The sequence below is a fragment of the Microcaecilia unicolor genome, chromosome 11 (genome assembly GCF_901765095.1).
Source record: "Microcaecilia unicolor chromosome 11, aMicUni1.1, whole genome shotgun sequence".
NCBI lineage: Eukaryota > Metazoa > Chordata > Amphibia > Gymnophiona > Siphonopidae > Microcaecilia > Microcaecilia unicolor.
In genome coordinates, this window is record NC_044041.1 from 16,092,734 (window position 1) to 16,118,975 (window position 26,242).

General features: G+C 46.5%; 1 protein-coding gene across 2 annotated transcripts in view; it reads right to left on the bottom strand.

Moving 5' to 3' along the window:
• P2RX2 (purinergic receptor P2X 2) overlaps positions 1-26,242 on the bottom strand; it is a 52,589-nt gene that overhangs the window by 15,830 nt on the left and 10,517 nt on the right. For both annotated transcript variants that reach the window (XM_030218654.1, XM_030218653.1), the window contains exons 3-8: positions 20,242-20,313; positions 19,889-19,964; positions 16,591-16,687; positions 13,360-13,440; positions 8,241-8,379; positions 6,398-6,528 (exon numbers count right to left, since the gene is read on the bottom strand). In XM_030218654.1, coding sequence (XP_030074514.1) covers positions 6,398-6,528; positions 8,241-8,379; positions 13,360-13,440; positions 16,591-16,687; positions 19,889-19,964; positions 20,242-20,313 — 596 coding nt within the window. The remainder of the gene's footprint in view (positions 1-6,397; positions 6,529-8,240; positions 8,380-13,359; positions 13,441-16,590; positions 16,688-19,888; positions 19,965-20,241; positions 20,314-26,242) is intronic.

Below are 26,242 nucleotides of genomic sequence, written 5' to 3' on the forward strand. Positions count from 1 at the left end.
TATCATATTGTAAGCCACACTGAACCCGCAAAAAGGTGGGAAAATGTGGGATACAAATGCAATAAATCAACAAGAACCAAAATCTATTCATCCTTTCTTTATCCCTTTAACATGTTTGTTTCCCTTCTCTGAACCTTTTCTAGTTCCACAATTTGGATATATATATATTTTTAATTTGGTGACCAGAATAGCACACAGTACTCAATGTGTGGTTGCACCATAGATTCTACAGAGGCATAATGATATTCTCAGTTTTATTCTTTGTTCCTGTATGAAGACTTCTTAACATTCTCTTTGCTTTTCTTAACATTCTATTTGATTATCTTAACATTCCATTTGTTTTCCTTAATGTTCTATTTGCTTTTTGACCACTGCTGAACACTGAGCTGAAGATTTCACTGTATTAGATGGGATCATATTACTTCTCAACTTTGTTTACTGCGCTGATTTCCAGTAAGCGGGATAATTAAATTCAAAATTGAAGTGATGATTTTCAGAGGCTTCGTTCCTTTGTATTTTAAAGTCTGTAATTGGTGTGTAAGCATCTTCTTATACACTTCGATCTGCAGACAGGATGCTGTCACCAGTTTCATCTGTTAAACAGGACCATCTCTCTAAGACATGGGCTTGTGCTTTAGAGCCATTCAGTTAGAAATCTCATCCCCTCTCTTATGGGGTTGTGATTCTGCGAGCCTCTTGTCCTAATATCTCTCTTCTAGAGTCAGATAAGAATTTGTTCAATATACTGTTAGCTGTTGCTTTGCACTTAATTGTTTCAAATTGGAAAGATAATGTGCATCTAAATTATAATGAATGGTGGAGCTACATCTGTGTGATAAGAAAATATGAAACAACTCTGGCCCATAGACATCGTAGAGTCAAGTCTGTCTTAAAGACTTGGGCTCGTTTAGACCTATTTTGTCAGGAACCACATAGCACTACTTGACCTTATGTATCCATGATATTTATCTAAAGGTATTGTCATGGAACGATGATAATGTTGTTCTGATTTTTATTTACGCTTATTTACCATGGATTGTTGATTTTGTTTGCTTTTATGTTTACTCTTCTGTTATATGTTTTGAAAAAACCTTTAATAAAAATATGGAAAAAAAATCTCATCCCCTTGAACTATGATTTGGAAAAATCTTTTCTCTGCATTTGAAAACTTCTCAAAGGCATAATTTTTTCAACAGGAATTGTCAGATTTCTATATAAGAAATACAGTATTTTGTAGTGTCAAAATCAATGTGTGATGTTTTGCATATTTTGACCAGTCGATAATCAAAGCCAGTTAACCAGCCAGGAATGGCCGCCCACTGGTTAACTCGCTTGAATGTGGCTGTCATTTTCAGTCTCACTTAACTGAATAGTGGAACAGGGCCGCCGAGAGGGGGGGGGGCAGGGGGGACAAAATTCCCTGGGCCTCCAAGGGGGGCCCGGCGCCGCAGTCCCCTACACCCGCCCCCCTCCGTCCACCACCGGGCCGGGCCCCCCTGATTTCAAATCATAGCGCCTCACCTTGACCTCGCTCCATGTGAAAGAAGCGCAGCAGCGGCAGTCTGCAGATCGCCTCCCTTCGGGCCTTCCCTCCCTGTGTCCCGCCCTCGTCTGACATAACTTGCACAAGGGCGGGACACAGGGAGGGAAGGCCCAAAGGGAGGTGATACATACAGATAGGACAGCTATTTATGCAGTCCTATTTATAGTCCGAATCATAGTTACCTGATGCTAGGGTCCACCTTGGGGGTCAGCACTCAAGAAAAAGATCTAGGTGTTGTTGTACATAATACACTGAAATAGGATGCTAGGAATTATTAGGAAAGGGATGGTGAATAAGTCTGAAAATATTATAATGCCTTTTGTATCGCTGCATGGTGCGTCTGCACCTTGAGTATTGCATTCAGTTCTGGTCGCCCAGTGGCGTTCCTAGGGGGGCGGACACCCGGGGCGGCGCCCCGCCCCCCGGGTGCAGCGCCGCCCCCCCCCCCCGATGCAGCACGGACCCCCCCCCCGGCGAAAGCCCCCCCCACGCGTAACAGCCCTTCCCCGGGTGCAGCGCCCCCCCCCCCGATGCAGCACGGACCCCCCCCGGCGAAAGCCCCCCCCACGCGTAACAGCCCTCCCCCGGGTGCATGCTGCTGGGGGGGGGGGGGGTGCCGCAGCGCACGCCTGCTGTGAGTTTACTAACTTTGCTCATTCGCTGCAGCTCCCTCTGCCCCGGAACAGGAAGTAACCTGTTCCGGGGCAGAGGGAGCTGCAGCGAACGAGAGAAGTTAGCAAACTCTCACAGCAGGTGCGTGCTGAGGCACCCCCCAGCGGCGTGCACCCGGGGCGCACCGCCCCCACCTTGGTACGCCACTGTGGTCGCCGTATCTCAAAAAAGATATAGCAGAATTAGAAAAGGTTCAAAGAAGAGCGACCAAAATGATCAAGGGGATGGAACTCCTCTCGTATGAGGAAAGGCTAAAGAGGTTAGGGCTCTTCAGCTTGGAAAAGAGACAGATGAGGGGAGATACGATTGAGGTCTACAAAATCCTGAGTGGTGTAGAACGAGTAGAAGTAAATACTTGTTCCAAAAGTACAAAGACTAGGGGACACTTGAGGAAGTTACAAGGAAATATTTTTTCACTCAATGAACAGTTAAGCTCTGGAACTCTTTACCGGAGGAGGTGGTAACAGTGGTCATTGAACCTAGGTTTAAAAGAGGTTTAGACAAGTTCCTGGAGGAAAAGTCCATAGTCTGCTATTGAGACAGACATGGGAATCAACTGCTTGCCCTGGGATTTGTAGTATGGAATGTTGCTACACTGAGATTCTAAATGGAATCTTATTACACTTTAGGACTGGAATCTTGCTATTCTTTGGGGTTCTGCTACTTTTTGAGATTCTGCATGGACTCTTGTCACTCTTTAGGATTCCAGAACCTTGCTATTCTTTGGGGTTCTACATGGAATGTTGCCACGATTTGGGTTTCTGCCATGTACTTGCAACCTGGCTTGCCCACTGTTTAGAAAACAGGATACTGGGCTAGATGGACCATTGATCTGACCCAGTATGGCTACTCTTATGTTCTTACTAGTAAAAAAGGCCCGTTTCTGACACAAATGAAACGGGCGCTAGCAAGGTTTTCCTCTTTTCCTCGGAGTGTGTATGTTTGAGAGAGTGTATGTGAGAGTGACTGTGTGTGAGAGAGAGAGTGAATGTGCGAGTGTGTGTGTGTGAGAGAGAGAGTGAGTCTGGGTGCGAGTGTGTCTGTGAGAGAGAGAGAGTGTGTGTGTGTGTGTGTGAGAATGAGAGTGTGTGCAAGTGCGTATGTGAGACACAGTGTGAGAGAGAGAGAGAGTGTGTTTCACACAGATGCAGTGTGTGCGAGAGAGAGAGAGAGAGTGTGTATGAGACACAGACTCTCTGTGAGACTGAGTGTATGAGATCAAGAGAGTGTGAGTGACTGTGTGACACATAGAGAGTGAATGTGGTACAGTGTGAGACATAGAGTGTGTGAGAGACAGTATATGAGAGTGAGAGAGAAAAAGACATTGACTGTGAGAGAGAGAGAGTGTGTGTGTGACAGAGATACCTCCCCCCCCCCTCTGGTGTCAGGCCCCTCCTCTCTCTCTCTGGTGTCTGAGCATTACTGTGCAGGACGCTGAGCTCTGGCTGTGCTTCAAGGAACTGACCAATCCTATTTAATAGAATGCACCTCCAACATTCTGAAGCCGAGAAACCTTGTGTGATTGGTCACTTCTGCTTGTGATGAACCCGGAAGTACGTGATGTCAATTCAGGAGATGGATACAGAGAGCAGGAATGCCTCAGCCATGCAGTCAGCTTCAGAATGTTGGAGGTGCGTTTTATTATATAGGATGTGTGGATACAGTTGGTCTTGTTTTCTCTTCTGTGCATCATTTTGTACTTGTCCACATTGAATTTTGTCTGCCATTTAGATGTCCATTCCTCCAGCAACTTCTTTTTAATTAGGAATAAGAGAGGGGATGGGATTTGATATACTGCCTTTCTGTGGTTACAATGAAAGCGGTTTTACATATTATATACAGATACTTATTATGTACCTGGGGCAATGGAGGATTAAGTGACTTGCCCAGCGTCACAAGGAACAGCAGTGGGAATTAAAGCCAGTTCCCCTGGTTCTCAGGCCACTGAACTAACCATTTGGCAACTCCTCCACTCCGCTTCGAATAATTGTGCGTCATCTGCAAATATCATCACATTGCTCAGCTACAAGAATGGTATGGGATTTGCGTTACAAGACATATGAGGGGAGACTTGCGGACCTGAACATGTATACTCTGGAGGAAAGGAGAAACAGGGGTGATATGATACAGACGTTCAAATATTTGAAAGGTATTCATCCGCAAACGAATCTTTTCCGGAGATGCGAAGGCGGTAGAACGAGAGGACATGAAATGAGATTGAAGGGGGCAGACTCAAGAAAAATGTCAGGAAGTATTTCTTCACGGAGAGAGTGGTGGATGCTTGGAATGCCCTCCCGCGGGAGGTGGTGGAGATGAAAACGGTAACAGAATTCAAACATGCGTGGGATGGAGTGGAGGAGTGGCCTAGTGGTTAGGGTGGTGGACTTTGGTCCTGGGGAACTGAGGAACTGAGTTTGATTCTCACTTCAGGCACAGGCAGCTCCTTGTGACTCTGGGCAAATCACTTAACCCTCCATTGCCCCATGTAAGCCGCATTGAGCCTGCCATGAGTGGGAAAGCGTGGGGTACAAATGTAACAAAAAAAAAAAAACATAAAGGAATCCTGTTCAGAAGGAATGTATCCTTGGGAGCTTAGCTGAGTTTAGGTGGCAGAGCCGGTTGTGGGAGGCGGGGCTAGTGGTTGGGAGGCGGGGATAGTGCTGGGCAGACTTATACAGTCTGTGCCCTGAAGAGGACAGGTACAAATAAAAAGTAGCACATATGAATTTATCTTGTTGGGTAGACTGGATGGACCGTGCAGGTCTTTTTCTGCCGTCATCTACTATGTTACTACGTTACTATATTAATGAATATGTTAAACTACATTGGTGCCAGTATAAGTTATTGGAACACTGCTATTCACCTCTCCTTTGAAAAAACTGACCATTTAGCCCTACGCTCTGCTTCCTGTCTTTTAACTAATTACCAAGGTACAATAGAAATAAAGGGCCCGATATTCAAATGATTTATGATCTAATTTTGAGAGTTATGCTCATAAATTGACCTGTTTGAAAATTTCCTAGGGCTGATTGCCTAAACGTAAACTCACAATTTCACTGAATTCTTAAATTTAGGAGCATGAGAGGTGGCGACAGTGATGGATTTTTTTGGGGGGTGGGGGTGGAGGTGGGGAATGGAGTTTAGCACAGATTTTCAGCACTAGACTCATAGATCTAGGCAAGTGAATCACAGGCCTACGTTTATAACCGTGGAGTTGATATTCAGAAATTGAGGCTCCTATTTTCAGCCAAACCCAGGGGCCCTTTTAGTAAAGCTTAGCGTGTGTTAACAGAATTTGCACGCTCTAAATGCTAAAAAACCCATTTTATACCGATGGGCTTCTTAGCATTTAGCAGATGCTAATCTTTAGTAAAAGAGTCCCTTAGGAACCTTCGTTTTTAGCTGAAAATTCATATTAATTTAGCAGGTTTTTTTTTTTGTTACATTTGTACCCCGCGCTTTCCCACTCATGGCAGGCTCAATGCGGCTTACATATACAGGTACTTATTTGTACCTGGGGCAATGGAGGGTTAAGTGACTTGCCCAGAGTCACAAGGAGCTGCCCGTGCCTGAAGTGCGAATCAAACTCAGTTCCCCACTTCCCCAGGACCAGAGTCCACCACCCTAACCACTAGGCCACTCCTCAAAATGGCCACCGAGAGTTGAAGTCTCGTGAGGTCACTTTAACTCTCGGCGGCCATTTTGAATCGGCGCCGAGGATCAGGAACAGGAAGGATGCATGCAGGGCAGCGTTCCGGGCAGGAAAGAGGGGGCTCTTTCCTGCCCTGAAGGCGGAAGAGGTCACTAGACCACCAGGGCACTAGTAAGCAAGGGGAGGGGAGGCTAGCAATCTGCCCGTTTGTCCAGATTGGCAAAACCCGCCCGGTTGCCCGGACATGCCCTCAAAAAGAGGACATGTCCAGGGTAAATCCGGACATATGGTAACCCTAGTCTCAGGAAGACAGGCTGTTTTACAATGGGGTCTCTGTGTTTTTGGAAGGGAGGACTGTCGTGCAGTGAGAAGGCAGGTTTTCAGCCCAGTGGTCATCATTTCGGGGAAGGTGGATAGCTGTGTGTGGAAGGAAGCCATTAGCCAAGGAGGGTCTCATTCCTTTGAACTTGTCTGCATTATCCGTTTACTCTACCTAACATATTACAGAGAAGCAAGGTGAACTGACTGACCTGTAATTGTACCCAGAGGAGGCTTTACTGTTGCGGGGGTCCAGACGTCGGAAGGAGTATTGAGGGTTGCACTGGGAAGAATCCAAGTCTAGATTACAGTTCCAGTTTATAACTACTCCAATAACTCCACCCTGCAGAAGAAGACGTTGGGAATCAGGGAGAAAGCATGAAGCCACAGGGAGGTAGAAGGAGAATGAAAAGAAAGGCAAAATATACTTGATACTCATTTTAGAATGTGTTTGAAGTTGTCACAAACTATGCCAGCAAGGTGCCCTGTGGCAGGGGTGTAGCCAGACACCCAATTTTGGGTGGGCCTGAGCTCTCTCCCTCCCCTTACCCCCAGGCAATTGGGCATCTCTCAACGCCATTCCTCCAACCCCCGGTAGCTTAGTTCTTCGCCAGCAGTGAGCGACGGTTCATAGCCATTGCACACGCCGGCTCCGAGCCCTCCCTCTAACGTGGTCCTGTCTATGTGGAAACAGGAAGTTACATCAGAGGGAAGGGCTTGAGACTGGTGCGAGCAGCAGGTATGAGCCATTTCTTGCTGCTGGTGAAGAACTGAAAGCTTTATAAGGTAGCGGGGGTTGGGGGAGTGGAGTTGAGAGACCTGATTGCCTGCAGGGGAGGTGAGGAAGATATTTTTATTTATTTATTAGGGTTAGATTAGGGTTACCGTTTGGCTCCAGAAAAAGGAGGACACATTGATCCAGTCCGGGTTTTGCTTCCATTGAAAGCAATGGAAGTAAAACCCAGACTGGCTCAATCTGTCCTCCTTTTTCTGGAGCCATAGGGGCAGTGCATTCTTTCTAGCAAAAAAGGTGCAGGTACTGAAATGCCAGATCACCCTTCAGGGGTGGGGTGATCACTGAGGAACCCACCCCACAATAGCCAGGCCCCCTGCAACCAGTCACAGAATCTATGACAAGGTAGAATTAGTGTGTAGAGCCTGAGCTCTTTCATTAAAACTTCTGGACCATGGGTCAATTTTAGCAGGGAATGGAAAAGGTGCCGGTACTCAGTACCCCCAAGTACCCCCTCAAAAAAAGCCCTGCATAGGGGTAACCCTAGGTTAGATGCTGGGAATCTTCAACTGGCAGGACTTGGGGATCCCCGCCAGCAGTGGCGTACCAAGGGGGTGGGGGTGGGGGCGGTCTGCCCTGGGTGCACGCCGCGCGCCTGTCGGCTCTTCGTTTTCATGCTCCCTTTGCCCCGGAACAGGTTACTTCCTGTTCCGGGGCAGAGGGAGCATGACAACGAAGAGCCGGCAGGCGTGCGGCACCCCCCCCCCCCAGCGGTGTGCACCCGGGGGGGGGGGGGTTCTTTCACCGGAGGATTGAGGGTTCTTTCACCGGGGGGGGTTGCGCTGTTTCGGGGGGGGGCGCTGCACCCGGGGGGCGGGGCGCATCAGCGATCCGCCCCTGGTGTCAGCCCCCCTAGGAACGCCACTGCCCGCCAGCCACATCACAGCTGTACTACTACTGGGTGGGCCTGTGCCCACCCGGCCCATCCGTGGCTACATCACTGCCTTGCGGTATCTTACGGCTTTCCCTGGTATGTAAAATGTCATTGTTTTCCTTGTAAGAAACTATAGACTGTAGTTTGTTCACACTCCCTCTGAAGAGATCCTTTGAGATGTTGCTGCTGTCCACGTAAGATGCCACGTGACATTACTACTCTTTCTATAATGCATGTGTAACGTGCTACATTAGTCTTTCTGTAAGGTGCCGTGAGACATTACTGTTCTCAGTGTAAGATGGGATGTTATACAATGCCGTGTGTCATATCGTTGCTCTCCATATCATGATCTACGTTGGTTGCTGGCTCCCTGTTTGACTGTGATTACCTTCTCGGCTAGTTCGGTGAAGTTCTCTCCAGCTTCTTGGACAATGAAGCCCAGTTTGAAGATGGGACAATAAAGATCAGTGACCGGGTGAAAACTGCACATTTTCAAATAGTCGTCCTTGTTCTCCTCGATGTTCCCTCTGAAGAGACACAAAACCAGCGTATCTTTTACACACTGTGCAATACACATTTGCTGATTTAGCCGTCCACTATCACCGAGCCACATATTAGCTTTCTCAGTGGCTAGATGGTGGTCCTGGGGTCCTCCCTCCACTGTAGCCATTTCACTCAAAAATGTAAATGAAAAACAAAAAGTAGCGTGATCCACACGACACTTCCGAAAACACCAGGGAGGCGAGAGGTAAAAAGTGATTCTTTATTAACGAATAAGACTCGACAAGGAGCTGTGTTTTGGCGAACAGCGCCTGCTTCAGGAGTCTATAAATTAAAATAAGATGCATAATTTCAGTACACGAAAACATGTTGTAAAAATGTGTAAAATAACAAGAGAATAAGAAGGTAAAAAAGATACATATACATTAAGGTGCTAATTATTAAATTGTAAAATTATATGGGAGTTTAAGTAACTTTAGATTGGGGGAGGCTGGTGGAGGAATGCACAGATAGGGAGGACCGCCACAGAAAGAGCTGCAAAGTGCCAAATGGGGTAGCAGACAATAACCCACACTCTGGTAGTCGCAGCATTCGGAGAGGTAGAGGAAGCTAAACCATGAAGTATGAAGAAGGTTTCATAAGAGTAGAGGGGGAGGGAGGTGGGGGGGGGGAGGGGGCAAAGCTTTCGAAAGGGCAATAGTCCTCGCATATAGGAGGGACTTGTGTATTATTAGCTAGGAGTGTAATCCTATGGAAGAATACATTGAGGACTCATCTACAAATACTGTTGGGATATAGACAAGGCAATATTACACAGAGTAAAGCACGAGACATAATGATTGGAGTTTAATATATAAGTTTATTGTTAATCGTTAGGCATTTGGCCTGTAATTGTACATGCATACGTTCACAAATATATAAGAAGAAAGGAGGGAAGGGATAGGGGACAAAAGATTGATAAAAACTTTGATGATAGAAGTTTCAGGTTCATTAGTACAAGATAGCATTGTTTGTTACCAGATCTATACTGTTTGATATGGAAATGTTTAACATGTGAATTCATCAATAAAAATCGTTGAAATATAAATTGTAAAATTATATAAATATGAAGCACGTAAAAAGGGGGTAAAAAAAAAACATCATCCAAGGAGGATGTATATTACATGAAATGTATCCCGGAGGGTGAGGTAGTATATAATGTGAAAGCCAATCAGGAGATACACAAGTTAATATAACCATCAAAAAAAAGGTTAAGACATATTCAATAGATAAAAACATAATACTAAACATCCTTCCTGGATAATGTGGCCTAGTGGTTAGGGTGGTGGACTTTGGTCCTGAGGAACTGAGTTCAATTCCCACTTCAGGCACAGGCAGCTCCTTGTGACTCTGGGCAAGTCACTTAACCCTCCATTGCCCCATGTAAGCCGCATTGAGCCTGCCATGAGTGTGAAAGCGCAGGGTACAAATGTAACAAAAATAAAATAGATACTATTGGAGATTCTACATGGAATGTTGCTACTATTGGAGATTCTACATGGAACGTTGCTATTCCACTAGCAACATTCCATGTAGAAGGCTGCGCAGGCTTCTGTTTCTGTGAGTCTGACGTCCTGCACGTACTCACAGAAGCAGAAGCCTGCGCGGCCACATTGGTGATCTGCGAGGGCCGACTTCTACATGGAATGTTGCTGGTGGAATAGCAAACATTCCATGTAGAATCTCAAATAGTAGCAACAGTGGAGGAGTGGCCTAGTGGTTAGGGTGGTGGACTTTGGTCCTGGGGAACTGAGGAACTAAGTTCGATTCCCACTTCAGGCACAGGCAGCTCCTTGTGACTCTGGGCAAGTCACTTAACCCTCCATTGCCCCATGTAAGCCGCATTGAGCCTGCCATGAGTGGGAAAGCGCAGGGTACAAATGTAACAAAAATAAAATAGATACTATTGGAGATTCTACATGGAATGTTGCTACTATTGGAGATTCTACATGGAATGTTGCTATTCCACTAGCAACATTCCATGTAGAAGGCTGTGCAGGCTTCTGTTTCTGTGAGTCTGACGTCCTGCACGTACTCACAGAAGCAGAAGCCTGCGCGGCCACATTGGTGATCTGCGAGGGCCGACTTCTACATGGAATGTTGCTGGTGGAATAGCAAACATTCCATGTAGAATCTCAAATAGTAGCAACAGTGGAGGAGTGGCCTAGTGGTTAGGGTGGTGGACTTTGGTCCTGGGGAACTGAGGAACTAAGTTCGATTCCCACTTCAGGCACAGGCAGCTCCTTGTGACTCTGGGCAAGTCACTTAACCCTCCATTGCCCCATGTAAGCCGCATTGAGCCTGCCATGAGTGGGAAAGCGCAGGGTACAAATGTAACAAAAATAAAATAGATACTATTGGAGATTCTACATGGAATGTTGCTACTATTGGAGATTCTACATGGAATGTTGCTATTCCACTAGCAACATTCCATGTAGAAGGCTGTGCAGGCTTCTGTTTCTGTGAGTCTGACGTCCTGCACGTACGTGCAAGCCTGCGAGGCCACATTGGTGATCTGCAAGGGCCGACTTCTAGCAACATTCTATGTAGAATCTCAAATAGTAGCAACAGTGGAAGAGTGGCCTAGTGGTTAGGGTGGTGGACTTTGGTCCTGGGGAACTGAGGAACTGAGTTTGATTCCCACTTCAGGCACAGGCTGCTCCTTGTGACTCTGGGCAAGTCACTTAACCCTCCATTGCCCCATGTAAGCCACATTGAGCCTGTCATGAGTGGGAAAGCGCGGGGTACAAATGTAACAAAATATAAATAAATATTTATCCCCTTTTTATGTGCTTCATATTTGTATAATTTTTACAATTTAATAATTAGCACCTTAAAGTATATGTATCTTTTTTATTGTCACGGTTGTGCCCATGTTTCGTGCTCTCCTTCCTCTCGCCACCTGGTGGCCAGACCTGGTGGCTGCAATGGACTGTCTGGTTATTGTCACCCGTTCCAGATTTCAGCCCAGTCCGGTCCGGATCTTCCGGGCTGTCAGACTTGCTTGCTTGGATTGAACCTACACAGCACCCATAGTTGCCTGGTGATTGCTGGAGCTGAGCCTCAGCTGCTGCGGGGCTCATTAGTCAGTTGGAAATTCTCTGCCTTTGCCTTTGCATCGCCTTAGGCCCTGGTATGTTGGTGCTTGTTACACTTCTGTTTAAGTTCTTGCCTGAGATTCTTGTTTGTTTCTAGTTAGGCTGTGTGCAGTTTAGATTAGGTTGCTGTTTGTTTGCTAGCCCTGTCTCTGGGTTATAGTTTTGTGTTTAGTCTTTGTCTGTTTGTGTCTTTGTGGCTGCTCTGCAGCTTTCAGTTCTGTGTCTTGTTATCTGTGTTTTGTTCCCTGTTTGAGTGGCTGCTTGCAGCTTTCAGTCCTGCCCTTTAGCTTTCCCTTCCTTGCCCTGCGGCCCCTGTATGCTCCTTTCCCCTCTGATCCTCAGTCCTGGTTCAGCCTAGTGGGTTTCCAGTCCTGCCTTGCCCAGTAAGTCCTGCCGGCCACCTGCAGTCAGGGGCTCAACTCCTGGTGAAAGGCGGCCAAGTGCAGGTAAAGTTTAAGTGTGCCTGCTCTGCTTATTCCTGCTTGTTTGCCTCTGCTGCAACTCCAGTCCGGGGTTCCAGTCCTGTTCTGCCTAGTCTTCGGTGTGGGGTGGTTTTGCCTGCCACTGCCGCTCCTCGGCAGTGGCCCAAGGGCTCACAAACCTAGTTCCAGCTTTGAAAACGTGACATTTATGTTCTTATGCTCTTGTTATTTTATACATTTTTACAACATGTTTTTATGTACTGAAATTATGCATCTTATTTTAATTTATAGACTCTTGAGGCAGGCGTTGTTCGCCGAAACACGGCTCCGTGTCGAGTCTTATTTATTAATAAAGAATCACTTTTTACCTCTCGCCTGCCTGGTGTTTTTGGAAGTGTCGTGTTGAACACGCTACTTGTTGTTTTTCACTTGTCCTCCTGTAGCTGATCCAGTTTCTCCACTTTTGTGACTCAAAAATGTAAGTCATATTTGGAATTGTACCAGAGCTGCACCCTGGGTGAACCACAAGACCCCTCGGATGCGGAATGACTTTGAGTATACCTCAGCCAGTCCAGAAATGAGCCGACAGTTGCCCTGTATAATACACAGATTGTGAAATACAAATTAAGCGCATCTGCTACATCCAAAAACTCATGCATACAGCATTCATAATACGTTATTATAATGTTAGAGCAGTTATGTCAGCTCACACAGGCAAAGAGAAAACACACATTTTCATCACTGCCAAAATCACGCGATGCACAATGATTGTGCAACAATTTTGAACATATTACAATGCACTTAGTATGCAATTCACTCACTTTGCAAGTAGTACAGCATACATACCCTTAACAATCAAGTAGAAAATACATCATACTACACACATCTACCCAGTCACTGATGAATGAGTTCACTGAAAAAAAAAATCTCCTTGGAATAAAGGACTTTATGATTTTGGATTACCAAATGTGTCTTGTTAAGAAACAGTGGCATAGGAAGGGGGGGAGGTGGGGCGGTCTGCCCCGGGTGCACGCCGCTGGGGCAATGTCGGCTCTGCTGGTTCCCTGCTCTCTCTGCCCCGGAACAGGTTACTTCCTGTTCCGGGGCAGAGAGAGCAGGGAACCAGCGGAGCCGACGCAGCTCCCAGCAACGTGCACTCTGGGCGGAATGGCCCTCCCGCCCGCCTGCCCCATTTTCTATGGTAGTGGTAAGCGCTCCGGGGGGGGAGTGCACGCGCCGAGGGGGGGGTGCGCTGTGCTGCACCCATGGGGGGGTGTGCAGCGGCGACCCACCCCGGGTGTCAGCCGCCCTCGCTACGGCACTGTTAAGAAATAAATTTCATAGAGTTACTAATAAGGTTACACTGTAAGGTCTACTGATTTTGAATGACATAGAGTAATTTCGTTCTGGAAGAGGTCAACGATTACTAATTATGGATGATCCTTACTTGGAGAATCGAAACTGAGGAAAGTGGATGTTGTTCTTGATTAAAATGGTGAACTCTGGGACAAATTTCTGAAGAGACTCACTGCAAATAACAAAAATGAGAGAAAGAGACAAGCTATCATTTTATAACTGAAAAACTGCCCTAGAGAACCCAAACCCAAAACTCAGCCAAACTTATGAAACCCCCCCCTCAAGCTAATGTGAACCTTAACTTCCAAACACAGAAGGGATTTGTGATGATTGATGGGGTTTCTCGCCTACCCAAAGCCCAGGTCTCCTCTCTTTCCCTGGGTTGTTACAATTATTGGTGAAAGGAGGGTGTCCAATAAGACAAAGGTAGAGTTGGCAGATGATGAAGGTCAAGGTAAGAGGGTATGAACGGAATATACAGCAAATGAAGTTCTACTGAAGTAGGAAACGGTTAAGATTTGAAAATGATAAAAGACCAGAAAAATTTGAACAAAATGAATATTGTTATAGATGATTAATATCGAGATTGTTGTTTTCCCAGAGTTCCGGGTATGACTCCTAATGTTTTTTTTCCTCTGAAATGATTCCTCTTAATATATTAATTCAAAAGGAGTGAAGCCTGTGAAACTGGGATTACTTTAATCAGCGGGAATTGGATTGGAGATTCAAGGGTTTGTATTGTTAAACAATTTCTGGTTTTAAAAGGGAAAAAAAATGAAATCAGGTGTATTACTTTCACTAATATTGGACAATAAGTATGTTTCCAATGAAATTGATGGACTATGCACCGTTGTGGTCTTGAAGAAACCAACCAGATGATCAATGTGGAATAATGATTTAGATAAATAATAACTGGGGATAATCGGGTTAATACCACGTTTTCTTTGTTTGCTGTTGCTTAAATTGATCTCCTTGTCTTGTTTCACTCTCCCTATTTATTTTGTGGTCTAAGAAAGAGAAAGATTGTATAAAATCCATTTATCTTGTTGAGATTGTTTTTTTCTTCTAATATTGTTTTAATGTACAATCATCTCTGTTTTACTGTTTTGCAAGTGATCCTTGTAAAATGAAAAAATTATAAATAAATGATTAAAAAAAAAAAAAAAAAGAAAAAAAAAAAGAGGGTATGAACGAAGAAAGACAGGGAGATGGAAAGGAAGGTTTCTGGGTGCTAAGGAGCAGGTAGAGAACAAGGAAGAGCAAGAAAATGAGTATGAGGCAGACAGGGCCGGTCTTAGGCAGAGGCGACCAAGGCGACTGCATAGGGCCCCGCGCGGAGCGCCTCAACTCTGCCTCGCTCATGCCTCCGCTCCGACCTCTGCTGCTGCTCGCCTTAGTCGCCTGAGATGATCCCCATTCCCGTGGCTCGGCCGCTCCGCTCCCACCACCACCGGCGCGGTGCCCACCCCCGGCTTGGGCCCGCTGAGCCCGCCGTCAGCTCCCGAATTTGAAAGTACTGGATCTTTTCTTAATATTTTTCCTTTATTCTCCTTTGTTATGAGAATTGGAACTACTAATTGTAGTGGACTTGAACTGAATAATTTCTGGGGAGGGGAGGTTTCATGATAGCATTGTGCTTATTATTTCAATCAGTTTTTTTGTACAAGTTTAGCTTCATTTGTCTTTATTTGAAATTTCATAAATAAAAAAATGTTCTAAAAATGGAATAATCTTATCAATGGGGTGGAGCTAGGGTGGGGGCAGAGCTAGGGTGGGGGCGTGGCTAGGGTGGGGGCGTGGCTAGGATGAGGCCCCACCAAATTGGTTTGCATAGGGACCCGCACCTGCTAAGACCGGCTCTGGAGGCAGAACTGGTACCTACTCTCTGTGAAGCTACAGAAGAGGAAAGTCAGAGCTGCAATTACCAGAGCAATACAGAGGACAAGGAAAGGATATGAGCAGTGCTGCGTATGTCTAGAAGCGTTATAGAAATAATACATAGTAGTAGCAGTAACACAAGGGTAGAAAATAAGTTGGGTATATAAGGAAGAGAAGTGCAGGACATGCTACAAATCGTCTAGGAGAATGGAAGGGAAAGGGAAATGATATACTGCCTTTCTGTGGTTTTTGCAACTACATTCAAAGCAGTTTACATAGTATATACAGGTACTTATATTGTACCTGGGGCAATGGAGGGTTAAGTGACTTGCCCAGAGTCACAGGGAGTTACAGTGGGAATCAAACCTAGTTCACCAGGATCAAAGTCCACTGCACTAACCACTAGGCTACTCCTCCACTAGCAACATTCCATCTCGAATCTCAAATAGTAGAAACAGAACCTCAAATAATAGCAACATTCCATGTACAATCTCTAAGAGTAGCAACATTCCATGTAGAATCTCAAACAGTAGCAACAGAACCTCAAATAGTAGCAATAGTCCATGTAGAATCTCTAATAGTAGCAACATTCCATGTAGAATCTCAAATAGGGAAAAGGAAATGGGACTTGATATACTTCCTTCCTGTGGTTTTTACAACTACATTCAAAGCAGTTTACATAGTATATACAGGTGCTTATATTGTACCTGGGGCAATGGAGGGTTAAGTGACTTGCCCAGAGTCACAAGGAGCTGCAGTGGGAATCAAACCCAGTTCCTCAGGATCAAAGTCCGCTGCACTAACCACTAGGCTACTCCTCCACTAGCAACATTCCATGTAGAATCTCAATAGTAGCAACAGAATCTCAAATAATAGCAACATTCCATGTAGAATCTCTAATAGTAGCAACATTCCATGTAGAATCACAACTAGGGAAAAGGAAATGGGACTTGATATACTTCCTTCCTGTGGTTTTTACAACTACATTCAAAGCAGTTTACATAGTATATACAGGTGCTTATTATTATGATTTATTTAGATTTTGCTCACACCTTTTTCAGTAGTAGCTCAAGGTGAGTTACATTCAGTTACTCTGGATATTTCTCTGTCCCAGGAGGGCTCACAATCTAATTTTGTACCTGGGGCAATGGAGGGTTAAGTGACTTGCTCAGAGTCAGAAGGAGCTGCAGTGGGAAATGAACCCAATTCACCAGGATCAAAGTCCGCTGCACTAACCACTAGGCTATGGCGAAGAATAGACTTAGTATACTACTACTACTACTATTTATCACCTCTACACCCAGCTCCTAGTCTCAACTCCGCTGCTACAGAAATGTAGCAGCGGGGTTGAGACTAGGAGCTGGGTGTAGAGGTGATAGATACTCCTCTGACTCCTTATACTTGTCTCAGGTGAGGGTAGCAGCACGTTTGACAAGTTTGTTACCTCAGGACAGATCTATCCTCCACTGGACACCATCCAAAGATTTCACAGGTTCTTTCGGTTTTGTTATCTAAATGTACACAGCGTCCCGTCTTCTGTCCTGAAAGGGGGAATGTTAGACAGACTAGATTCAGCATCTGCACGGCCTCACGGACCTTCCCTTCATCTTAAAACCTGTTTAATTAAACCGAATACGATTGTATAAATGAGCATTTTGTCAAAGGACTCAACACCCAACAAATGTTACGACAGATGTCATTCAGCAGGCATAAATTCTGGGTGATGTATGTGGACCTTGGTGACAGCTTGTGTTGGGCTAAGTACACATGGGGGTGGAGGTCTGGAATGGGAGGCTTGAACTACGGCTGCACAATGGAGTCTTGTGATCTTTATCATGTTGTTTTGTCCTTTGTGTTGCTTGTGTAACCATGTCCTTCCTGCTCCTTTGTTTTGTCTTTGTGTTCATTATGATCTCTTGTCACTCTTTTTTGGTTTTTGCTGTAAATCCCTATTGTTTTATGCTGCTTGTGTAACTTTACTCATGCTCTGTAAATATTATTTATTTTCACTGTATTATATATTATGTTTTACAAATCGCATAGTACTACTACTACTACTACTACTTAACATTTCTAAAGCGCTGCTAGGGTTATGCAGCGCTGTACAATTTAACATAAAAGGACAGGCCCTGCTCAGAGAGCTTACAATCTAAAGGACAAGTGAGTAGACGATACGATGGGGGCAGTCAATTTGGGGCAGTCCAGATATCCTGAAGGTAAGAGTTAGGTGCCGAAGGCAGCATTGAAGAGGTGGGTTTTAAGCAGAGACTTGAAGATGGGCAGGGAGGGGGCTTGACGTAGGGTTGATAACTTGGTTGATAACGTAGGGTTGATAGTAACTTGGTTGATGTGCAGTATATCAAAAAAACTCAGAACTTGAAACAGCAAAAATACTTTATATACAGAAAGGGTCCATTCTGGCTCAGAACAATTAAGGGAGGGGTCGATATTCAGCAGGCGGTGTTCAGCGTTTTGCTGATTGGCGCTGGCGTTATGCCTGGAAATCCAGGGGTCCCTGTTACCAAGCTGCGGGAAAAAGGGCCCTGAGCTAGCGGCGGAGGCCGTTTTTCCCGCATGCCAGGGTCCTTTTTAACCGCAGCGGGTAAAAAGCCCCCAGACAAACATGGCCGTTCAATAAGAGAACTCTTACCCTGTGGCCATGCGGTGGGAAGCCCTTATAAGGGCTCCCTTGGTATCCTGACTAATTGTGCAGAGCGCGGCAATGATTGATTACCGTGGGGTTACTGCTGTGCAAGCCATTTCCAGGGGTTTTCTTTCTCCCCCAGAAATGGCACATAATCAGGGCGGAACTGCTGCCAGTGGCTGTGTTGGGCCAGCGGTAGTCCCGATTTAGCATTCGGTAAGCCTGTGTTGGGCTTACCGACGCTTTGTAAAAGACTCCTTCAATGCTGGGCTCTGGCATTGAATTTCTGGGTTTGCAGAGTTGGCTACAACATAATCGGCTAAGTGTAATATTCAGCACTTAACCGGCTATGGGATACAACATAAAGATAGGACTGACCTTCTACGCGGTGACCTTGGCCGGTTAAGTGCTGAAAGGAGATAGACTCAAAAGTAACCTGAGGAAATACTTCTTCATGAAAACGGTGGTGAGTTCATGGAGGTGGAGATGAAAACAGTATCTGATTTCTTGGGTTACTTAGTACATAGGATCAGGGTCATAGCTACGTGGGGCCACGGGGGCCTGGGCCCCTGTAGATTTGGCCCTGGACCCTCCCTGCTGACGACCCTCTCGACTCCCCCTCCCACCACCAACCTGCTGTCGCCATCTGCTACCTTTGCTGGCGGGGGACCCCAACCCCCGCCAGCCGAGGTTCTCTTCTTCCTTTGTTCTGTTTCTGAATCTGACGTCCTGGATTAGCCACTGCTGGAAGCAAGGATACTGTCAAGATTGTGGTCGTGACCTCTCTCAGGCTCACCTTATTTCTTGCGGTCAGCTTTTGAGCTGGCTTCTGTCTGTTCTTCCTGAGTTAGTTCTGTCTCTGTCTCTGTGTGCTGGCTGCTTCCAGCATGGCTCTGATTACTCCACTATACTGCACCTGTGTGTGTTAAGCCTCTCTGTGCTTCAGTATGCTTTCTGCCTGTGTTTTGGTTTGTGTTCCTCTTGCTCTCTGGTGGCCAGACATGGTGGCTGCATTGGATTGCCTGTGTGCTGTTTCCCATTCCAGACTTCAGACCAGTCCAGTCCGGATCTTCCGGTCTGCCAGACTTGCTTGTCTTGTTTGAGCCTGCACAGCACCCGTAGCTGCCTGGTGATTGCTGCAGTGAGTCTCAGCTGCTGTTGGGCTTATTAGCCATTTGGAAACTCTCTGCTTTGCCTTTGCATCGCCTAAGGCCCTGGTTTGTTGGTGCTTGTTGCACTTCTGCCTAGTCCAGTTTATAGTCTGTATTCTTGCCTGATTCTAGTTTAGTCTTTGTGTAGCTTTGTGTTCTGTACTGCTTGTTTACTGTATTGCTTGTTTCCCAGTCTTGTTTCTTGTTTGTAGTTCGGTGTGTAGTTCTTAGGTTGTCTATGTTTCTTGTTCAGTGGCTGCCTGGCAGCTTCTAGTTCTGTCTCCTGTCTATCAGTGTTTCTTCCCTGTTTCAGTGGCTGCTTGCTCAGTTCTGTCCCTTGTCTGTCTGAGAGTCCTAGTCTAGTTTTCTGCCTAGCCTCCCTGTGTGCTCTAGTCCCTGAGTGTATCCTGCTGGTATCCAGTTCCGGCCCTGTCTGGCAAGTCCTGCCGGCCACCTGCACCCAGGGGCTCAACTCCTGAGGAACGGTGGTCAAGTGCAGGTGAAGTCTAGCTGGTCCTGTCAGAGTTCTGCCTTATCCCTGTGTGGGGTGGTTTTGCCAGTGGCCCAAGGGCTCACAATCCTAGTTCCTGCATTTTGGAAAACGTGACAGATACTGGGCTAGATGGACCATTGGTCTGACCCTGAATGGCTACTCATGTTCTTATGAGGAATCAATGCTAAACATAGCTTTAATAAACAGGTAAGTTCAGTTCTCCATAACTTGTCTTTTGTCATTGCCAAATATCCGCATTCATTACTGTCCTGCACAGCCCCCACCCTTGTCCAGGAGTTCAATAACTCATCGCTTTCGCTTCCCATTACCAATGATTTTCATTCTTTGCCTCTGCTTCCCTTCCTCTTCCCTCTCTTCCTTGCCTCCCCCCTCTCATCCCTGGTTCGGCCCTCGTCCTTACCTGGGAGCGGGGGCATTATAACCTGAAACTTACCATTGCCCAGCATGTGCATTTCTCCGTTGGGGCAGTCGCCACTGGAGCTGCAATTGGAACCAGGAGCACTGCTGCTCTGAAAGAGAAGGAAGAAGATGGAGAGATGCAGAGGGAGGTGTAAGTGAGAGAGAGAGAGAGAGAGAGAGAGAGAGACACACACACACAGAGAGAGAAAAAAATAAACTCAAATAATTAAAATAACACCATTATGAGCCCTAAGCAATGAGATATCAAACTGTAGCCCCCGAATACGCAGGGCCCTTTCACATGAGAATCCCATGGTGATGCTATAGGAACATTCTTAAAATCTGGCCCCTTCCTTCTAGAACACTCCCCTATGAGCATCCGCTTACCTCGGGGCATGTCCGAAGTGTCTGTAATGTAGTGCTCTCAGTCCGGGTGATAATGGTGAACACACTGCCACCCTATAATCCACACACAGAGGGAGAGGAAAGAATAATTCAGAAACCATTGCACACTACAGCTAGCTTCCGACATGCAAAAGCATTTTTAGCTCATTCACTACCTGTACATAAACCTACATAAGTACATCAGTATTGCCACACTGGGACAGACCAAAGGTCCATTAAGCCCAGCATTCTGTTTCCAACAGTGGCCAATCCATGTCACATATACCTGGCAAGATCCCAAAAACGTTCAACACATTTTATGCTGCTTATCTCAGAAATAAGCAGTGGATTTTCCCCTTTAGGAAGTCATCCAGACCTTTTTTAAACCCTGCTAAGCTAACTACTTTTACCACATTCTCTGGCAACAAATTCCAGAGTTTATTTACAAGTTGAATGAAGAAACATTTTCTCCAATTCATATTAAATTTACTACTTTGTAGCTTCATCACATGCCCCCTAGTCCTGGTATTTTTGGAAAGAGTAAACAAACGATTCACGTCTACCCGTTCCACTACACTCATTTTTTTATAGACCTCTATTGTATCTCCCCTCAGCTGTCTTTTCTCCAAGCTGAAGAGCCCTAGCCGCTTTAGCCTTTCCTAATAGGGAAGTTGTCCCATCCCCTCTGTACCTTTTCTAATTCCATTATATATTTTTTGAGATGCGGTGACCAGAATTGAACACAATATTCGAGGTGCGGTCGCACCATGGAGCGATACAAAGGTATTATAACATCCTCATTTTTGTTTTCCATTTCTTTCCTAATAATACCTAACATTCTATTTGCTTTCTTAGCCACCGCAGCACACTGAGCAGAAGGTTTCAACGTATCATCAACAACGACGCCGAGATCCCTTTCTTGGTGGAGGAGTGGCCTAGTGGTTAGAGTGGTGGACTTTGATCCTGAGGAAGTGAGTTCAATTCCCACTTCAGGCACAGGCAGCTCCTTGTGACTCTGGGCAAGTCACTTAACCCTCCATTGCCCCATGTAAGCCGCATTGAGCCTGCCATGAGTGGGAAAGCGCAGGGTACAAATGTAACAAAAACAAAACTATAAACAATATTTCCTTTTCACTTTCCCCACCAGAAGCCCTCCTACTATGCTTGGGAATGAAATAGTGCGCCATGAGACGTGACTGCTGCAAAATCTCAGTCCGTTGCCTCCCCTAGAAATGACGTAAGTCACAGTGAATTGGATTGGATTGAATAATTTGATAAACTGCTAAATACATCAGTGCCCATCCTCATAGGCGCCCCGTATAAGAGGCTTGGGGAGGCTAAGCCTCCCCAGCCCAATCGTGGCCTTCCCTTGGCTGCTCTTTAAAAGAGATGGTGCCTAAGCGCCAAAATGCTGCAGTGACCGGCGGTGTCTGCCTCCTCCCCCCTCCCGCGCGAGTCTTGCACCTCCACACACCCCCTCCCACTCTCACTCACCCATCCATTCGCCTGGCGTGGTCACTCCGTCTCCGGTCGGCCTGAGGCGTTCTCCCTCTGATGCCGGCGATGCACATAGCCAGCCTGATTCTGCCTGCGTCGGAGCCTCTCTCTCTCAGACGCATCCCGCCTCCTCAAATTCAACTTCCTGTCGTACGCAGAGGTGGGACGCGTCTGAGAGAGAGAGGCTCCGACGCAGGCAGAATCAGGCTGGCTATGTGCATCGCCGCATCGGAGGAGAACGCCTCAGCCTCAGGCTTTAATAACACGGAGCGGATTGGGGGGGGGGGGAGCGAAAGCCACGGATGGCAGGGGAGAGAAGAGTCGCTGCAAGCTCAGAGCTGGAGGACAGTAGAAGCGAGATCGAGGGACATGCTGTGCATGGAGAAAGGTGGAAAGGGAGATTAACGGAACATACTGGGCATGTGGGCAAGGAGGAAAGTGGAAATGGGAGATCAGGATACAGAGGAAGGTGGGAGGAAAGATTGGGAAAAAGGAAGAAGGAAATGGAAATTGTGGGACATGCTGGGCATGGAGAAATGTGAGAAAGGAAATGGGGGGTTCATGCTGGGCATGGAAGAGGGTAGAAAAAGGGTGATTAGGGTGACATGCTGGGCACAGAGGAGTGAAGGTGGGAGGAAAGATCAGGGGGTGGTGCTGCAGAGGAGGGAAGGTGGAAAGAGAAATCAGGGAGATGCTGGCATTGCTGGTTAGGAAGGAAGGTGGAAGAGAAAACCAGGAAGAGATGCTGGGCAAGAAGGAAGGGGGAAGAGAAAACCAGGAAAAGATGCTGGGCAAGAAGGAAGGGAAGAAAGGAGAGATGCTTGGCATCAATGGAAAGGAAAGAGGAGAGAGGGGAGATGTTAGAAATGGGTGGGGAAAGAGATGCAGAGCTATAGAAGCAGTAAAAAGAGGGAACTGGAAGACTGGAGGATGAGAAAGAGGGATAAAGTTTGAGAGGCAAAAAATGTATTGGGGGAAGATGAGCATGAAAAAAAAAAATCAATGTCTGAGTGGAAGAAATTGAGAAAATATAACATAGCAAATGAACAGGAGGCCCTGGACAGTGATCTAAGGGATACAGAGAGAGAATGAGACTACTATGCTTAGAAAAATAGCATTACCAGGCATAAAGGTAGAAAAATAATTTTATTTTCCATTTATTGATTGAAATTTGTCAGCTTTGGGAATTAAAATCTGCTATCTGTATATTTTGCACTGTACATAAGGAAGGTTGCTGGACATGGGTGGATGGAGGGGAGAGAGGGTTGCAGGACATGGATGGAGGGGAGGGAAGAGTGAGGAAGGAGATGAGATGAGGGAAAAGGAAGAGAGAAAAACTGCACATGGAGGAAGAAAATAGGCAGAAGTTGGATCCACTGGACAGTCAAGTCTGCAGAGGACCCAGCTTTTACTTACGGATGTAGGGCAAGAAATGAAGAAGAAAGGAGGAAAGTGAAGAAATAAATGGAAAGGAAGCCCTGGAAATGGAGTTAAGAGGACAGATAGCAGCAGAATCGGATACTGGGCCAGCATGATCAGAAAAACAAAGTCACCAGACAAAGGTAGAAAAGATCATTTTATTTTCATTATAGTGTTTGGAATATGTCTACTTTGAGAATCAGGTGCTCAACATTAAAAGTTTATATTTATTTACTTATTTATGGCATTTTATCCCACATTAAACATGAATTAGGGTGTTTTGTGGCTCTACATGAGAATTGTGATATTATGATCCTTGTTTCATATTGTTGACGGTCTGCATTTTCCGTATGGGTGGTATATTGGTGTATTAGGTTCTGCCCAGTGTAATATTTATGGTACAGTAAGGTTCAGAGTGTGTTTTTGCACAAAGTTGTGCATAGTGTTTTGCAGTTGAGCGATTGTGCTTAGAATATGCTTTGAGCAACCACTTTATTTTTTGACATATGATACATAGCTAATATCTAAATTTAATAAAAGGTATTAATTGTGACTTTTATTTTTATTTATTTTTTTCTGTGTGTTATCAGACAATTATGGATTTAAGCTCCACCCCTGGCCCCACCCCTAACCCCGCCCCCTTTAGCCTCCCCAAACAGTTTGGCCACCGACCGCCTATGCCCATCCTGCTTATTTTCGAAGGAGAAGGTCACCCGTCTTCTGACACAAATCAGGAGATGGGCGCCCATCTCTCAGGTGCGGCCAAATCGGCATAATCGAAAGCCGATTTTGGCCGCCCTCAACTGCAGTCCGTCGCAGGAGCGGTGAAAGTTTAAGGGGGGCGTGTCGGAGGCATAGCGAAGGCGGGACAGGGGCGTGGTTAACACATGGGCGCCCTCGACCGATAATGGAGAAAAGAAGGGCGGCCCTGACGAGCATTTGGCCGACTTTGCTTGGTCCATTTATTTTCAGAACCAAGCCTCAAAAAGGTGTCCGAACTGACCAGATGACCACTGGAGGGAATTGGGGATCACCTCCCCGTACTCCCCCAGGAAAGGGGGGGGTTGAAAGCCCCTTCCCGTCGCCGCTGCAAGGCCCCCCCGCTGCCAAGCTCGCACCCCCCCCCCGAGTCGCCGCCACCACCACCCCTCCATCCGGCCCGGGCCCTCGCTCCGCTATTGAAACAGCGAGGGAACGCAACACACAGCTCTGCTCTGCTGAGCTGCCGTCCTTCCTTCTTCTTCTCTGCCTGTGTCCCGCCCTCGACAACGTTACATCACACGAGGGCGGGACACAGGCAGACAAGAAGAAGGAAGGCCGACGGCAGCTCAGCAGAGCTGTGTGCTGCATTCCCTCGCTGTTTCAATAGCAGAGCGAGGGCCCGGGCCGGATGGAGGGGTGGTGGTGGCGGCGACTCGGGGGGGGGGGGTGTGAGCTCGGCGGCGGGGGGGCCTTGCAGCGGCGACGGGAAGGGGCTTTCAACCCCCCCCCCTTTCCTATACTAGCCCGTTTTTACGGGCTCATCGGCTAGTTCCAATATAAGAGAAAGCTTGCTTTCTGGTAGGAGACAACTTTATAATGTCAAAACCAGGCAACTGAAGGAGCCATTTTTGAGAAGAGCGTAATATCCTCAATGGTGACCTCCTCATCACACAATAGAACTTAGGATGTTTATTTGAGTGTAAACTATTGCGTATAAATGTTCGTTGTACACAGCGTGGTTTTTTTCTAGCGAAAAAGGTGCCAGTACTCAAATGCCAGGCCACCCTTCAGGGATGGGGTGGTCACTGAGGGACTCACCCCACAATAGCCAGGCCCCCTCGCAACCAGTCACAGAATCTATGACAAGGCAGAGTTGGTGTGTAGGGGTCAATTTTAGCAAACAATGGAAAAGGTGCCAATGATATTAAGGATGTATTATTAAAATGACTAGTAAAACAGGCCCGTTTCTGACACAAATGAAACGGGCACTAGCAAGGTTTTCCTCGGAGTGTGTATGTTTGAGAGAGAGAGAGAGAGAGAGAGAGAGAGAGAGTGTGTGTGTGAGAGAGAGTGTGTGTGTGTGTGTGTGTGTGTGTGTGTGTGAGTGAGAGAGAGAATGAGAGACAGAGTGTGTGTGTGTTTGTGTCAGAGAGAGAGAGAGTGTGTGAGAGACAGAGTGTATGTGTGTGTGAGAGTGAGTGTGTGAGAGAGAGAGATAGAGTGTGTGAGAGGAGTGTATGTGAGAGACAGAGAGTGAGTGTGTGTGTGTGGGGCTCTGAGTTTCATGACCCCCTCCTTCCCTCCCTCCCTCTCCTCCCCTCCGAGTTCCAAGCCCCCCCTTCAGTCCGAGGTGCAGGCCCCCCTCCCTCCCTCCCTCCCTCTCCTCTCCTCTCCTTCTCTCTCCTCTCCTCCCTCCCTCTCTCTCCTCCCCTCCGAGTCCTTGGCCCTCCCTTCCCTCCAAGTTCCATGCCCCCCTCCCTCTCCTCCCCAGCGTGTTCCATGCCCCCCTTTCCTTGGAGTGTGTATGTTAGGAGAGAGTGTGTGGGTGAGAGATGGAGTGTGTATGTGAGAGAGAATGAGTGAGAGAGAGAGACAGACAGACAGTGTGTGTGTGTGTGTGTGTTTGTGTCAGAGAGAGAGAGAGAGTGTGTGAGAGACAGAGTGTGTGTGTGAGTCTGTGTGTGAGAGAGAGAGTGTGTGAGAGAGAGTGTATGTGAGAGACAGAGAGTGAGTGTGTATGTGTGAGAAAGTGAAGCCTTCAAGCCTTGAAGCATTCGTGCGTTCTGTAAGGCTTCAAGGCTTGAAGGCTTCACTTTCTCGGCTTCAGAATGTTGGAGGTGCGTTTTAAAATATAGGATAGCACCCCCAGCTCAGAAGGGAGTATCAAGAGTTAAGCATTAAAAATGTGAAACTGAGATAATTTTAAGACAGAGCAGGACAGATGCATTTAACCTAGTTACAGATTGCTGACACTTGCTGAATTAACAGTTTCAACAAGCTTAAGTCATGAATATTTTGTTCAGATGTTGAGAAGTATCACTAAGAACATGCAAGTTTGAAAGGGAATAGGGAAGTAAGAGAGAAATATGTAGATGTCTGAGCACGC